Source organism: Aythya fuligula, chromosome 15 (assembly GCF_009819795.1).
Source record: "Aythya fuligula isolate bAytFul2 chromosome 15, bAytFul2.pri, whole genome shotgun sequence".
Classification (NCBI taxonomy): domain Eukaryota; kingdom Metazoa; phylum Chordata; class Aves; order Anseriformes; family Anatidae; genus Aythya; species Aythya fuligula.
Genome location: NC_045573.1, coordinates 1,539,824 through 1,556,977, shown reverse-complemented (window position 1 = coordinate 1,556,977; position 17,154 = coordinate 1,539,824). Strand labels below are relative to the sequence as shown.

Here is a 17,154-nt window from a genome sequence, read left to right as displayed (position 1 = left end):
TTACGTGCATTGTAGTATAAAGTGGACTGTGTATGAAAATAAGTTAAAAATGTTTACAACTTTTGTATATATATAAATATATAAAAAAATATCTTTTGAGAGAATAATGTGTGATTATGTATTTTCAGTGTCTGTGTACCAACTGCAACTTATTTTCAATAAAGAGTTTAAAATGAAAAGAAGCGGCCTGAAAAAATTTGGTAACACTTTATTTAACCAGGTGAGCACAGGGAACAAGGGAACTGCATCAGTTCAGAGATAGATCAGAGATCAATCGCCTCGAGGAAACTTACAGCAGCACTTCGAGTTCTCAACCTGCCAGGCAGGAACTACGGATCTGCTAATACAGAAGAAATTAACTGAAAATAAAGGGAAGACATAAAAACTCCTGGAGAGTATATGCATTTCGTTTCCTCTGAAGTTTACAAACCAAAGGAACATACAGGGGGAAAAAAAAAGTTGACGTTGTAGATCCATTGCTGACTGGATGTGGCACAGGCAGGTGGCATCGAAAGTGAAGCACCCAAGTGCCAGCACAGTCAGGTCTGTCGTGGGTCGTGGTAGTGTCACGGGCATCAGGCCCGGCTCTGCTCGAGAGGAACCCGACTCGAAGCAGGAACATGGAAGCATTACTACTTGCAATATATTCATGCATTTTATAAACAGCCATGCAGCCAAATCCTCCCCTCCCCACTTCAGGGCATGCAGTCTGGCCCCTGTGCTGAATACAACACGCTTAGGTATTCAAAACAGCCTTAATTATTTGGAAAAGAAACCAAAAGCACTTTGCAGCCTGACAGCAAGCAAAAAATAAGTATAAGGCAAGAAAAAATTTCTGTAGCCAGGACTAGCTCTTTAGTAATAGTCTGAGCTCGTGTTCATATAAATGCTTATATAAAAGCAGTATTTTATCACTTAAAAATTACATAAATTAACTTCAACATGTTAAAATAACTAAACCTGGTCTGCAAGGATGGGCAAGAATCAGACACTTATTATAGCCGTGAAAGTGCTCTGCAGGGAGGTCTCATCACTCCATCGCATCAGAGCTGCTGCTGGAGGAGTCGCTTCAAACGATGCAAAGATTCAACTCCCATTTCCTAGAGGTGGAATTTATAGATGGCAAGCAACAGAAGCAAAGCTACTGCAGACCGATATCACCAAGGGAGGTACAGGATGTAAACACTCCATACAGTCTGAACAAATTATCCTTGTTAGTGTAGACCACTGTAAACAGATAAATGCACTTAAAGGCACTGCAGATAAACATGGTCAGTGATCAGCAGCATTTAATGTCCCAACACGCTGTTGCTTGGAACTACCACCATTAATACATCCAAGAAATTAGAAACATGGCAGTCATTAAATAAAATTACTGTGAAGTGTGCTTTACAGGAAGTAAAGCTTTAACATTATGATTCTACATGCAGTGCTACAAAATAAGTTTCTTTAAAGAACATGTTACATAAAAGGTCAGAGGCAACTTCAAACCTCAGGTTCAACTCATCACACTGATCAGTCCAATTCTTCAAGTAGTAGAATTAACTCAGTTTTCAAACAGGAATATTCTTTGCTGCAGCCCAATATTTATAGACACACAACTGAAACGGTCTCATTCACTGGTGAGTAGGATCTTTTCCTTTTAGTAGGATCTTTTCCTTTTCAGCATCTTTGCACCCCTGACTACTTTGATTTCCATGGTCACAGAAATAGCACACAAATCAGAGTATACGGGAAGCCACTGCTGCTTCCATTCATTTCAGTGATTCAAGATCTCCCCCCACCCCCCACAAAAGAAAGAAAAAACCCAAACCAGATGCATATTCCACTATTGTGTCCCCTGTCAGTCGTCAGATCAGAAAGCATTTTCTCAGCTATTGCATTACAGGAGAAAGGTGGCCCCCACCTGCCCACCCTGCGATTTTGCCCTAATTCTACTCAGGCATTTTGGAAGCTCAAACTTTGGATGTTAATTAGCTACGGTGCAGTCCAGTGATCCCTTTGCACATTATTTATGAACAGCACTGAGAGGGCTCTCTAACAGTTACCTGCATATGAGTACTCAGCTGGCAGTGGCTCTCAGCCACACTACACTGTCAAACCTCATTCCAAAAAGTGCATATTCATAGACAAACTCTTTTATTGGTCTTCAGGAAAGCTAACTTATAATTCTACTGATTGCTTGTAAAGAAGGGAACTCCTCATCCTCAATATGCAAAGCTTTATGGGTGACAATGTCCTGCTGAGTTAGTACTTGCTTACATGTTGGGCAGATGCAGCAGTCAAGATCAGAGTTGGAGTCCGTTTGCCAAACGTGCTTTTTGTTCTTTTTGGATTTGTTTGAACTTTGCTTTTCTTTGATTCTGAAATCATTGTGAGCAGAAAGCAGTTCTTGTTGCTTAACTGTGTCCGGCAACAACACCAACAACTCATTAAAAATTTTCTTGAAATTATCCCCAAGCAGTTCTCGGCAACTTTTGTAATACTGTGCTGCAGAAATCAGCCCCTTCAGTGAAAAGAAAATTGGAATGGTTAGAAATTTAAAAAGGAAAAAAAGTCCTATTCACCTAAAAATGAACTCACTTTTTCCCAGGCCACATCATCCTCACTGCTTTTTTTTGCTACCTTAGCACTACAAAAGAGCTACAGTGGAGCAGAGGAAAAGAAAACCTGTGCAGTCCACTCACCAATACCAAATAGTGACAGACGCACAGTATGAACTGAACAGAGAGGAAGACTTCAGGAACGGGAAGGTTCTTGCCCACTCACCTGTCTGAATTGCCCAGAATGAGTTTTAAACTTATTGAACTTGGACTCATCGCTTTGGAGAAATTCTTTAATGGATTGTATTAGCTGAATGTTCCTTTGCTGAAAGTTCTCAGGTATCAAGTATGACCCATGACAAGATTTTGGCCTGCATTTGGGGGAGGGAAAAATAAAAGAAAGAAGGAATTTGATACTGCTTCATGTTATAAAAAAGATATACATTATCTGGCTATTCTTTTCTATAGGATGCATTCCCTCCTGCAGTAATGCAGCGGGAGTAATCCTGTGGGATTACTGCATCAGATTCCAGCTTTACCTAGACAGAACACATGAAATTCTAATTTAACGTAGCCTTGACTAGTGATTTTGTAAGAAAGGTTCACTGAAAAGGCATGACAACAGACCATGGCATGAATAAAGCAGAATGGATTAATACAGACATCTGTATTAAACTTCCAAAAATTTTTCCCTTCCCAATTTTTTATAATCTCAGCTCTCTAGCCCAGAAGGGCTCAGCCAGAGACCAGCTACTAGAAAGATCCGAGCAATGAAGGCAGGCATTTAGGGGTTGTCAAGAAAAGCAATCTGCAGCACCTTGCTTCTAGGAGTCAGACAATCAACTGAAAGATTAAAGAAATATGTTGTAGCTGTTGTAGAACTGTGTCCAAACAAATTTAGAAAATAGAAGGCTGTGCTACCAATCCACACGTTTTCATTTCCTCAGACTTGCATCCAAGCAATGCTTGTCCCTGTTTTCACAGGAGTCTCCTGACTGGCCGTGGGACTCCACAGCAGAATCATTACGTGGCTGGTCTCTGGTGCAGCACCTGCTTACAATAACCCCCTCAGAATATTTCATGCTTCATCTGAAGGCTCTATGACATACCTGAGACACAACGTGTGAAGTAACTCTAACTCAAAGGACTTTTACTTACTCTTTCAAAGATGTAGTGACGGGTTCAGAGATATTGGTGGCTGGAATAACAGCAAAACCTGGAGGGGGTTTACTAACAGGCACGGACAGTCCTGGAGGTGGAGGAGGACTCTTTAATAGCACCACAGTGTTAAAGCCTAAACGAAAGCAGAAATGGGCAGGCAATTAGAGCACATATCTGTGGCACCCACATACCACCATCTGTAATTAACACCAATGGTCTGATGTACTCTCAGAAGCACCAGGAAGTTACAAGTCAACAGTACATGCCACTATATCAGAATAAACCTAAAGAAATTAAAGAGGTGGAGATCCATTGCCCCTACAGTCAGGTCAAGAAGCACTTCAGAGTGGCTGATGTTACTCTACAGAGTACTAAACTATTGAGTTAATTTTTCACAAGGCACTAATCAAAAAAAACACAAACCCAACCCCACTCAAACTCCTGATGGTAAAACACGTTATTAAAACAAATGGAAATCGCTCCAGAAGCCACAACAGAACTAGGCATCGCATGTTCTAGTGTACTTCACCTACAATTATCCACAGAGCAGCACAGAACAAAGCAGCTATGCAAGTCATCTCCTAATGCGGTGCCACTTTCATTAAAACCACTGCAGGTCACATTTGTTGCTACGCTGCTCCAGTTTTACAGGATTATGGCACCACTAAAAATAAGGGCATTGCATCGCTGTGAATGCAGAACAATTGACCAAGGAAGCCAACTGAAAAGTATCAGCAGGTACAGATCACAGCTAAAAAGGGACTTCCTTTGTCCATGGGAGCTTCCAGACACACTTCTGTGCTCATTAGAAAGACAGTGACATGTAAAGACTGGCTGCTCGTCTGTCAGGCCCCCCCAAAATACAGACACCTGCATCAGACTTGTTTTACAGAGGACATTCAGGACTGTCTGTGTTTCCCAGGCTGCCTTTTAATTTCAGCCACGTTTCTCCAAGCTACAGCCAAGCAAAGCTGACTGTGCCCCGTAGTGCTTACCTGGTGGTGGTGGCATTCGAGCTGATCCTGAGCTCCCAAGTGCTGGGAAGTCTTCCTGAGGTAAAGGGCATTGGTTAGTCACTGTGGGCTTTTTAAGGCCAGGGGGCTCTTTGGGTGTACTACAGATTGCTAATGATTTTTCCGAATGACCATTCATGACAGTTGTGGATCTGTCAGGGGCGTGAAGAGCAGAGGATGTGTTTGGTGTCTGCTCTGCTTCTGGCAGCTTTTCAACAGATGATTTGGGAAACGCTGTCTCCTGAAACTGGTGTGGGGATGATGGTCTCTGCTTCTCAACCCCCATCCTCTTTTTCTTGCTCACTTTTGTAAAAGTTTGTGAGGTAGAAGCTGCCAGCAAGGATGAGACATCAAACATTGTTGGTGTGTTTCTGATCTCCTGCGTTGTCAAGCCACTACCACTGTCTTCATCATCTGACTGACAGAGTTTATTGCTCTTCTTACTTCCTTTAGTGCTATTCAAGGAGGATGTTTTCTTGGCTATCTGATTTACACACGGGCTGCCAATGGCTTTGACCACGTTTTTACTGGAACCATTGTTCCACGCAGACGTGATGTTAGTTACTGTTTTACTGTTAGGCCTCATTTTTGACACGAGAGCTGGAAAATCCTCCTCTTGAAAAGCTGTTTTCTTTGCAGTTGCTGTGTATGTCAAAGACATCCCAGAAGAGATCGTAGGTGCTGCAGAGGATGACAAGCTTGGGAAATCTTCTTCTTTAAGCTTAACCGCTGCTAGCTGGGCAGAGCTGTGAGAAAGGACAAGCACACATAGTTACACCAGCAGGGCAGAGGCAGCAGGACTCCACCAGGCAGAACAAGCTCCATACCTGACTGCAGTCTTCCTCAAACTTATCACTTAGGGTGGTACAGCAGGCATAATTTAACAGAATGTAACTACCCTCAGGCTTATAAACCATGCCTGGAACGAGCCTCCTCAAAGCAGTCACGCCAGCCTTGCTGTGTTATCAGTACTGTCTTAGTACACCTTACCCTGACCAGCAGGCCATTCACACAACATTCAGAGGTGCATTCTGGCTGCCACATCCTGCAGAGATTCTATTTGAATTACCACCCATTTAAGGAGAGGATGAATTTTAAAACCCATAGCATATGGCTCCCTCAAGATAAGCTACTGAATTAAAGAAGTGTCTGGAATTAATACTGAGAACTTCCCTGCAATTGCAGCACTAACAAAAAAAAAAAAAATCAAGCCATGAACTGAAGCAACAGCCTCTGCTGTTCATGCAGGCGACCAAGACAGAAACAGTCTGAAGCAGAAGAGGAACTGGGGAAGGGAAGCACTTGAAGCCTAAGTGATCTGTAAAATCATTTTCTACAGAAACAGAACCCGTGTAAGTTTCTACATCAGCTCTCAACACTGCAGCCTTGAACAAACTTACCCTTGTAGAGGTCCCACTGCTGAACCAATTGCTGGAAAGTCATCTTGGCTTAAAGCACCATTAGCAGCTGCTTCTTTTGGAGTTTTGACAAAAAGAGCAAAGAAATATTTCAACTGAAATCCATTCATTTCAGAGGGAAGCTATCACTGAACATGACAGCAGTATTAACAAGTTTCATTTTCAGCAGCTGATGAGGTCATTAACTGACATTCCAAAAAGGAAATTTTAGGCCCATGCATCACTATTTCCTTCAATTAACCACATTCACCATTATGTCACCAGGTACTGGCTTTAGCATGCGGACAATTCATGATACTTATTATGAGCAAAACATTGGCTGGTAAGATACCTGTGAGGATATCCTGTAGAGACTAAGATGTCAGTGCCCCCAGCTGCCTGCTCCACACTTCTCCCTGAGGCTAGCACTCAACTGCCCGCACAGGGTTAGGACTCTGAGTATGCTGATGCTTCATTTGGAAAGCTGCTCCTCTGAGCTTTCCTCACACCTCTGCTGCACAGGTGCCCAGACTGCTCAGCAATCAGCTCCCGGGCAGTTATTTTACATTGAAACATAAATCACTTCCAACTTGTATTTGCCTTAAAATGCAGTGCTGTGGACTGCAGCAGTTCAAGGACAGATTGGTAACAGCTTTGACACACGCAGCAAAAGCTGGGCTAGCAGCAGGAGGAGATAACCTTGCCTCCCATCCCCAGCTGAGCTGTACCCATTAACCAACCAGAGCTTTCAGCAGCACTCAGCTCATTATGAAAGCATATAAACTAAGGGGGAATCCTGTTGTAGGAGCAATAAGGCAGTGAAAAAGGGATCTAAAGCAACAGCAATATCAAAACAACAGCACCGTCTTTATTTGCCCCTAAACCTTATTCATAACAATTAAAAGTTTGATTTGACCAGTTACAGACTTTTACTAGGAGCAACTTTTTCCCAAAAAAGGGAACACTGAGCTTAAGCACCTCAATAAATCAGTTTTTGCACACTAGAGTAGGAAACATCAGCCTGAGATGATAGTTGTGGATAGAGCACCATATATACTGTTGTATGTTGATTGTGTTTGGTATTTATACCCTGCTCCATTTCAAGTGTAACCTGCTGCAAGAACCCCAGCCCGCTCAGTCACATTTCAATGCAAACAGTTGTTAGATTAAGATTCTGCACAGCTGTCCCCGTATCCCCCAGCTTTTGAGAACAGTGCATGGCAATTCACACTTTTGCCAGCCCAATCTCCCAAACCATCATGCCTCCCTGCAGCTGCAGAACATGTTCAGCACTAACCTGGAGTTTCATTTGACAACTTTGGCACGCGTTTGGAGCTGGATCCTTCTGAATCCCTCAGGTCCTCCTTTTTACCTCTACTGCTGCTGTCCTCTTTGTCTTCTACCCGTTTTTTTTCCTCCTGACGTTTTGCTGCTACAGATGCCCTGACTGCCGCTGCAACATCTCTGTCTTCTTCTTCCCTACAGGACAGGGCAGATTTTCTCGGTCAAACAGCAAGGATTACTGAGCACATTTGTCTCACTCCAGCTCTCACCTCTCTGGTGTCAGGTCTGTTGACAGTCCCTGGCCTTGTGCTGCCACCTGCTGAGAAGGCTGAAACAAACCCACTGCTCGGATACACCCTGACACCAGCTGGCAAGATGGGCAACATTTAACCCCTGGATTTGCAAGTTCTACATGGTGATAACAACCCAGGACAGGAGAAACCAACTGGAGTGAACTGGGAGAGACAGTACCAAAGATGCATGGGGACACCTCTCTCACATTTTCAGATGTATGAACGTCTTATTTGTAGGCCAAAGTAATTCTTTGAAACATGGCTTGTCATGAACTCTCAACACATGCACAATCCACATGCGACACCAACACATAAAGTGTTTAGAGATGGACTTTTTCCCCTGGTGAAATTACCAGTAATGAACCAGCTGACTTTCCAGGGAGAAAAAGAAGAAAAATAGATGTGCAGTATGTATAAAGCACTCAGGTCTTGTGTGAATGAATAGACATATAAATGCAAACTTTCATTTCAATACTTAACCCTCTTCTTTTTCCAAAGCATTCAGTCTGGCCACACAGAGATCTGTTTGTTCAATGAAAAGCATGGTCCTTAGAACATGAACTTCATGATTACCCAGACCAAAAAGTCCATTAAACCTGCAAAGACTCATCACTTCAGAAAAGCCTATTTTAAAAGTTGGCACAAAAACAGTTGCTGAAATTAATTTAGGACTCTGATATTAGTTAACCCACACACTGAAGATTACAGTGTTCATTTTCTTTGGCAAGTCCAGAACGCTTAAACTTCACACAAAACAGCTACACTTTCATCAAACACCTGGTCAGCATGCAGGCTTAGACTGAAAATTAGTTTTGCTTTCAACTAAGGATTCACTATGAAAGCTTCCAAATTTCGTACCCACTTCCTTCCTGCTGGTCTACCAAAAGCCTCTTAATAACTAAGTAAGAAACAGCATCAAGCAGCAATAAAATCCACAAAATGTTTTGCCACTCACCTCTTATACCTCCAGCTGCCTCTTCTGTTTTGCTGACTTCCTCGGCCACCCAATCTGCCTGACCTTCCTTGCCTGTTGTACCTGTCCACTTCCTCATAGTCCTCTCCACCGATAACACCTGAATAGGAGGGAGGGTTGATCATTCTTAAAGTTATTTCTCTAATCTGGGCATCACACTATGCCTGAAAAGGAGCAAAAAATACACTCGTACAAATAAACCTATCTTGATTTCCTTCTGATGATTAAGTAGTATGTAGCCTCCAGGACTGCTACATTAATGGTTGCACTTGATCTTAAGAGTCTTTTCCAACCTAAATGATTCTATGACTGAAATATATTTTGCAATATATAGATTCCACATATTTAAACCTGCAGTGTGAGTTTTGAGTAGTCTCATTTTTATGCAGATTTCTCTAAATGAAATAAAAGTATGTATCTCAATCTCAGCACACTAAAATGGATATGTTCCTCTGGTCTCATGCTCCTTGTTCATCACTATTTCATATTAACTGTAATATAAGCAATTTGTGTAATTACTCGTTGGAGAAGTTTAGCTTCGCTAAAATTATTTATCATCACTGAATCCGCACATGGAGGAAAAATAATCAGAGTAATTTAGGAAGGGAAAGACCTCTGGTGGTCATCTGCTCCATCTCCTTGCTCACAGCAGAGCAGACTCTGAAATTACGTGAGGTTGCTCAGGACCCTGCCATGCTTACCTTCCGTCCTCCTCTGGTGCCTAGGAGCATAGGTAAACTGGAGGTCTATCTGCCGGTTCTGCCTGGCCTCGGCCCTGTTCTTGCTGTGGCAGGCTGTTTTGTGCGCTTTATAATCTATTTCTGTGCGGAAAGCGTGGGTAAACTGTTCTGTACTGCACCGCCCCTCTTCGCAAAGGAAGTGCTTTTCGCGGAAGTGTTCACGAAGGTATTCATAATCGCTGGAAAGAGAGAAGAGGCTGAGCTGCAACTTTCCCAACACATTTTACTAATGGTATATGTTTATTCTTCACTCCATCTTTCAAAGAAGAACCATCTGCCTAGGCTTGTCTTTATCTCCAGGCAAGTTTTCCAACTGAAACCATTTCTGTGCAGTCTACACATACACCTTAATGCACAATCCCAGACATTAGCCTGAAACTACTGGATACTTGTCACACCAAACTGTATGCAAGGCACGTGTTTCATAAAAGAAAATTGACTTTATCTGCTTTGCACTTAAATGTTGGAGTATTGGAGTTAACACACTACACTGCTGCAGACACCTGCCTGTCACACTCCAAAATGTAACTTAACACCCAACATTAACATTGATGAGGACAACTTTAAAGCACAAATAGACAGAAAGTAGTTTCTGCAGCTATTGGTTTAAGGAACATGAAAGCCTACAGCCAATCTGCTCACACTTTCTTGCCCTCTGTCTTCAAGCACTCCTCTTACAAGAGTTCAAAGCAGATCGAAACAACTTCTCTAAAAATTTAAGCTACAGAAAGAGAAATTAAACTTTCACAAACCTGTAGTATTCCTGAGCACCATCAGAGTCACAGAAGTGACAAAAATAATGATCTCGTCTTAGATGTTTCAGTAACTCATCATTATCCAAATAACGCTCGTCACAGAATTTACACAGGGGATGCCCACGATGAGAGGTGTCATCTGGATCTCCATGGATTCGATGGCGAGCAAGGTCCTTACGAGTATACCATTTCCGTTCGTACGTAAAAATCTGAAGAAATACACAAAAAAAAATTGAATGAGCTAGGCTCCACACAACTTACTCACTTGCAGGAGTCAAAAATTTGCTTTAGAAAGATGCAATTTGACAGACACCTAAAAGTTTCAGTGAATAGGAACCAAAATTCAAGAGACTGAATGAAATTACATCTCATTTGTATTTCACTCACCTCAAACACTGGAAACAGATCTAACTCACTTTTCCTTTCACAAGTGTGTGCATTAACATAACGTAACAAACTTTTAAACCTCTATTGGAAAAAAAAGCCTACTTTTTTATGAAAGTACAGTATTTTGCACACTAACTCAAACAAAAAAGTGGAAGAGAAGTGGCCTGTTTAATGCTCCTCAGACAGCAACTACCCCAATATAGCTACATACAGATGATACAGTTCAGTGTACAAATTCTGCTGTCTTCTGTCCCTTTTAACAAAAGCTATTTTAGTAGAAAGGGTTCTGAAGATGCCAAAAAGATCAATACACCCTTGAGAACAGAATATCCTTTATTTCTTGCCTCCTCAACAAGGAGGCACGACTTATTCCAGGAAAAGGCTCACTTGGCTTAGCTAGGGTTGATTGACCGAAGCTTCTATGAGTTTAAGAACTTCTTTGCAGCCCATATGGAGTCTTCCTCTGAAATAAAAATGTGCTTGCAGTATTCTGAAATTAAAAGCCAACAAATTCTACTATAGTTTGTGACGTCTTTGGGAGAGATGATGATAAACAAGCTTTAGTGATGGCTGCTTAGGCTGACGGTGGAAACACCTCTTAACCAGAGTTCAAAGGACACTGCAACCAAAAGAAGTTGCGTTGGCCTCTCCAACTCACCTCCCTTGAATTAGGGCTATTGATTGCACAACCACAGAAAAGAGAATCAAATTAGTTCAGTGAAAGCTAACCCTGCAAAAAAGATGCATTGGTATTCATTCATCCCAGCCCTGACCAGTTCTGGATCTTGCCCCTTTTGGCAATAACCTACAGTTCAACTGGCATAAACCAGCTGTGACACCACCATATAAATGCATTTCTCTAAGCTGACACTCTATTGGTTTCAGAGAAAACAAACACACGTACAAAACCATGTGTACCGAGTTCTAACAAAACCTGCTCATGAATTAAATTCCCTCCTGCAGCAGCACACAATGCTGACGACTATTAGGCACAGAGGTTAGCAGTCCCAGCACTCATTTAACAGCAGCTGCTGATTTTGTCTGACATGCTATTCAGACACAGGAAAACACACCAGCTCCAGGGAAAGGTGGAAAAGGTGGAATTCTGACTTTCAGACTGAAAAAAGCTTTGCCTGACTGGCATAACAACAGCTGTTCTATGGGAAATTTGGGTAGGTTAAGCAAAAAGGACAGTGATGGTGATAATAAGATGTGTAGCTTTAAGACCCAGAACAGGCAGACAACTCAGCTTTCCAGTAACTGCTTTATCTTTACCAGGTTGTAAAACACATTTTAAAACAGCCTCAGTCATTTTGTTCGTGTGTACATCAAATACGATGGACCTCAATTGCAGACAACAGTTAAATTTCATTTTCCAATCAAAACAACACGATACAGGAAATTTGCTCTGAACAAATAAACAAGATAATGAAATATAATTATAGTTCATTAAACCAGCAAGATGGACTCTCATCCTGTACATGAGTCAACTGTAAATGCTATGATGTCTCTGGTGTCAGAGAGAAATCCATCCGGCCCTGATACATTCTGCCTTCTGAACTGGCACCAACACTTTCTCAGTTACAGTTTGTAAAGTCATCACAAGCCTTAACAGATATCAAATCTCTAGTTACAGCTGTAGTGCCTACAGCTCAGGCTTAACTTCCTATCAGGCAGTTAGGGTTTGTTTTTTACACACTGTGGGGGAGGAGCTAACCTCAGAAGGTTATTAACGTGGTTGGGTTTAATTTAAAACATAATCCATTCAGAACCTTCAGGCCTCTTTCATTAATCAGTTTATGAAAGAACACAGAGTTGAAATGAAGCAACTGACCTAGCTGCAGGCAGACAGAAGAAATTTAAAAAGCAAATTGGTGCTGTTCAGCCACCCCCTTCTTCCCACCTCCCCAGGTATTGTTGCAGGTCATGTAAGGACTCAGCCCTCCTTCCCACGTCAGGACACAGAACGAGCTCACCTTTAAGTGTTTAACACAGAGCTTGCAACAGAAGAGTTCATGCTGCTTTCTCATGTGCTGTTCCAGATCTGCAAACGTGTTGAACGGCTTCAGATCCGGACACAAGAAGCACTCATGCTGCAGCAACTTCCTAAGGGACAAAGAAAGATTTACTAAATATTATCCCTCTCAGCAACCCGCTACCTTTATCAAAACCAAATGTTCTGTCAGTAGCAGAATTCTGCATTTTTATAGCTCCCCCAGCAACTTGCAATGAGGTTAGCGTCCTGCTTACTCCAAGAATACTTTGTCATCTGTCAGGAACAGGACAGAACCGAATTACTGTAAGAAAGGAGCTGAACAGTTGCTGTCTAAGAAATCCACGTGCCAGTGGTGCACTGCTAGTGTACTAGAACATGTCCGTGCAACAACCCCCAGCTTACTGAAGGTTCAGCTGATGCATGCAAGGTTCACACCCAGTTTAATTACGCTTTCTACTGCAGAAACCAAAGTATATGATGGGGGGCATAAAAAAAAACTGTAATAGAAAAGGAAGAAAAGAAGTAACTCCAATGCTTCCCAACCAGAGCTGAAGGCAGAGCACTGGCCTCAGCAGGAGACCCCACTCACGCACACTTGATTTCTGCCCCCAGAATGACAATCTCAGCAGCTCTCCAGCAATCAGATCATCAAAAGCAATTCCCAGAGCTGGCGTATAATTAATCAGAATGTTTCCAACTGCTTCTGCTTGCTAAAGCCCATTGCCCAATTCCATAAATTGGAAGTCACACAAAATTATAAACTTACCAGCAAGGCTACATTTTTAGCCCCAGTCAGGTTTGATTAGATAAAACACGTGACTCTCCAAGAAAAAGGTACCACTGCCTACATGGTTTCACCTGTTTTTGCTCATCTTTCCTTTTAAGTGGTCTTAACTAAACTTAAAGCTTCCTAATAAACATGCTATGAGAAGTATTTTTAGAACACGATGCTGATGCCACATTTTTACCCTGTTTTTTTGTTTGTTTGTTTTTTGTTTTGTTTTTTACTTCACCCTTTTTCTCTCCCATTGAAAACGAACACCTTTGCAGGAAGAAGAGGATGCTCTTCTTTTCATCTGATGTAGCATACAAATGATTGTGAGTAGTCCTTACGCAACGCAGGAATAAATAACATTACCATAGTAATTTTGCCTTTACTAATTTACAGGCCATACAAGGAATTAAAAGCCTTCCAGCAAGTTTGCTGTTGGTAAAGAAGCAAAAAGCAACTTTTCTTGACAGAGCAACACTCCTGTACTATGCTTCTGTAAATCCAGCGCCCCAGGGCTTGAGGAGCTGCTCTCTTTGACGACCATGGCATTGAGAGCTCATGCCAACCGTGCCGCTCCAGCTCCTCATCCCACCAAAGGCTCCTGCACTGCGGGTTGACTAACACAGGCAGCACAGCAGCCACCATTTCCATAAACCAAAACCACACTGCTGTTAACGCACGCGTTTCCGGCCACGTAAGGCAGATAAGAATATGTGTTTTAGGGACACGTTACAGAAAGGAATTCCGGTGCTTACCTGTACAGCGCATAAACCTCTGCATCCATAAAATAAATGTCATACTTCTTCTCATGCTGCAGCTGGCTAAGTGCTATCGTTGAGAAGGACGTGAGCTTCCGTCCGAAGACAACCTACAGGCAACACAACGCAGGAATCAGACAGAGAACACGTGGGCTGCACGGCATTCAGGATTACAGAGCAGCTCCTCAGCACAAACTTTGTCAGGGATCTCATTGTCGCCTAAGGCTTGGACAACACGCCCCGAGCTGTGCCAGGCCCAGCTGCTTGTCACCACCAGCTGCTGTCCCCACGACTGTCAGCAAAGCAGCGTGACAGCTGCTTATCAGCCTCCAGCAGGAGCACCAGGCAGAGGAGGGTGGGACTAGCCTGGTCTTTGGATTTTGAACTGGATTAGGAAACTCTTTTATGATGCTTTGCTACCACAACCATGCTGAGAGTAAACATCTGCCAGCAATTCAACCCATTCTGCAGCGAGTGTCTGTCCAGAGCCCTGCACTCAGCTGCCTCCTGGCAGGAGATCACCCAGACTTAGTGAGAAATGATGGTACTCAGAGTCTGACAAGGGAACTTCGGCTGCTTCTTTCCTTTCTCACCAGGAAGGTGAGAAATGGAATGCTGCCTCCCTTCCCAAAGTATTTGTCCCCCTTCTAAGGGAACCGGGCTGCTCCCAGTGACCGCCCTGCACCCTGGGCAGCACAGCTCAGCCACCCACAGTGCTGTGTCCTTCCTGAGAAGTCTCGTGCCCTCAGTGTGCTACAGCACACCCCCACTTTGGGAATTGCTGCTGGGGCAGCAATATTGATGGAATTACCGGCTGGAATTACCTGCAGCAGCTCAGGAAGGCTAAGACACAAATATGCTAATCGTCCTGAGTCGTCACAGTGAATACAATAACTCTGGAAATACCTGCAGCCTTCATAAAAGCATTCCTTTCGATACTACACGTGCAGTTCAGTCGTGTTAAGTCACTCCTCTATCCCTCTTGTGCTGAAATACCTCGGAGCAAGCTGTGTGCGTGTTCTTGTTTAAAGCTTTCTTTACAGCCAGGCTACTATTAAGTTAACCAAAGTGCTTTTTATATATACACAGGCACACACACACCTCTCTGGAATACCAAGCTTAAAATAAAGAGAACACAAGTCTAAGTTTGTTGGATAAATGCCTAACTTCAGCTATTTAAAAAAATAGTTTCAGTAAAGTTCTATAGCTCTCCATTTCACCTCATCCTGAAGCGCATTTTGGAATAGAGGAATGGGTCAAGAAAAGCAGATTTTATCACAGGAGTTCAACGTAACATGAAGTAAACACACCGACTGATCCTCCATGCCTGATCCAAGTACATGTCAGGGTTGCTTTCCAGGTCAAGTAATCCTTCCTAGCACAGCAATTAGGCACCACTGAGAGCACACATTACCATAACGAGTATATCCTGCTTTCCCCTCCATGTGTTCCCTGGTGCCAGCCATCTTTGGAGCTGTTTCCATTTCCTTTGGATGCGTCCCTTACCAGCCCAACCTACACTGATCAGCACAGCACCAGCTGAGGTCTGGTGGAGCTGCCCTTGCCTCTTCTAATTCCACACACACCACGCAAATGAAGAGCCCCTGCTTTACATCCTACTTATACAAACAGTTCATTTAAGGACAGTCTTGATGTGGTTCGTGCCCCCCAGAATCTTTTTTCTTTTCTTAGGGCAGACGGGTGCACACACACAGCAGCATTACAGCTGTGCTTAAAGATGAGGGGAAAAAGAGCCCAGTCATTAGGAAGGACCTCTTGGGCAACTCTAATAGAAGGACGGCTTTTAACAGGTAACAAATGAGAGAAAAAGATGGCTTACTGCACCAAAGTTCAGGCCGCATAACAGCGATTATTACAAACCTGGGAAGATCTCATGGTTAACAGGCCATCTGTGACCCTAAGACAAGCAGCATTAAGGCACAAGAGCAACACCACAGTTGGCTTCTTCCTAATACAGCAGAGGCAGAGCAGCAGCTCCCCAGAGCTGCTGTCAGAGACAAAAATCACTTTTTAAATCTCTTATCTTTCTCCATACAGAGGCTACTCATGCCAGCTTAAAAAAAAAACAACACATCAACATGTCCGGCCTCCACGAAATCTGAGGATCTTGAGCGTGCAGCTTAAGATCTTCAGCCCCTCCAAACTATTTGAACAACACAAGAAGCAGCCGAAGTACCCAGAATTAGCAGGGGGAAGAGGGGTGCCCCCTTTTGCCACAGGGGAGAGGAAGAGCTCCCCTGGTAGACTTATTTTACTCCATTTCCTAAGCGACACAACGCTAGTAACAATTCTTTTCTTTTAAAAGCTTTCATTTCTCTTCTCCTAAAACCTTTTCTTCCTTCACATCAGTCCAAACCCGAGCACTTGCTCCTGCCAACGCCCCCAAACAAAGTTTCCTCCCCCGATCCCTGCTGGCACCAGCCCCCCCGCCGCACCCCCCAAAAGCTCAGGGCCGCTTCCCCAGACCCCTACCGGGGGTCCCCGTACCGCGACCCCTCCCCGGGGAAGCAGAAGCGGCACGGGGTGGGGGGGGGAACACAGCTCACGGCGCACCCCACCCACAGCAGGGCCCAGCCCGGCAGCACCCGCAGGGGAACGGCACAGGCCGGCAGGGCGCGGGGCAAGCCCGGAGCTCCCCCCTTAAGCCCCCATAACCCCGGCTGGGGGCAGGGGCCGGCCCCGAGCCCTCAGCCCCGTGCCCTGGGCCCGGCGGCGGTGCGGACCTGGCGCAGCTCCTCGCGGCACACGGCGCAGTACCGCACGCCGCACAGCGCCCGCATCCGCACGGAGCAGCGGTAGCAGATGGGGTGGTCGCAGCGGCCCAGCGCCACCACGTCGAGCTCCCCGCAGCACAGCACGCACGGCCCCTCCGCGCCGCAGCCCGAGCCCGAGCACGAAGCCGAAGCCGAAGAAGCCGGGCCCGGCCCCGAGGCCGCCATGGCGGCGCCGACCCCGCCGCGGCCTAGGCCCCGCTCCGCCTAGCAACCGCCTCCTGCACCACCGAGACGAGGCCTAGAGCGCCGCCACGCCGCGCGACGCTCTGCCCGGAGGACGACCATAG

General features: G+C 44.3%; 1 protein-coding gene across 1 annotated transcript; it reads right to left on the bottom strand.

Moving 5' to 3' along the window:
- Positions 1 to 188: 188 nt before the first annotated feature.
- Positions 189 to 17,032, bottom strand: ZNF598 (zinc finger protein 598). The gene is made up of 12 exons (XM_032197739.1): positions 16,817 to 17,032; positions 14,070 to 14,182; positions 12,523 to 12,652; positions 10,157 to 10,368; positions 9,366 to 9,583; positions 8,647 to 8,764; positions 7,412 to 7,593; positions 6,118 to 6,190; positions 4,700 to 5,463; positions 3,702 to 3,837; positions 2,770 to 2,914; positions 189 to 2,506 (listed from the first exon to the last, which is right to left on the bottom strand). The coding sequence occupies exons 1-12, from the start codon at positions 17,030 to 17,032 to the stop codon at positions 2,159 to 2,161; spliced, it is 2,655 nt and encodes an 884-aa protein (XP_032053630.1). The 3' UTR covers positions 189 to 2,158.
- Between the last annotated feature and the right edge of the window lie 122 nt (positions 17,033 to 17,154).

Coding starts and splice junctions, on each gene's coding strand:
- ZNF598 (XM_032197739.1), bottom strand. CDS start 17,032: ATGGCGGCCTCGGGGCCGGGCCCGGCTTCTTCGGCTTCGGCTTCGTGC. Junction 10,369..12,522: donor TCTGTGTTAAACACTTAAAG/GTGAGCTCGTTC, acceptor GTATTTCTTCAG/ATTTTTACGTACGAACGGAA. Junction 2,507..2,769: donor ATTCTGGGCAATTCAGACAG/GTGAGTGGGCAA, acceptor TTTTCACTGAAG/GGGCTGATTTCTGCAGCACA.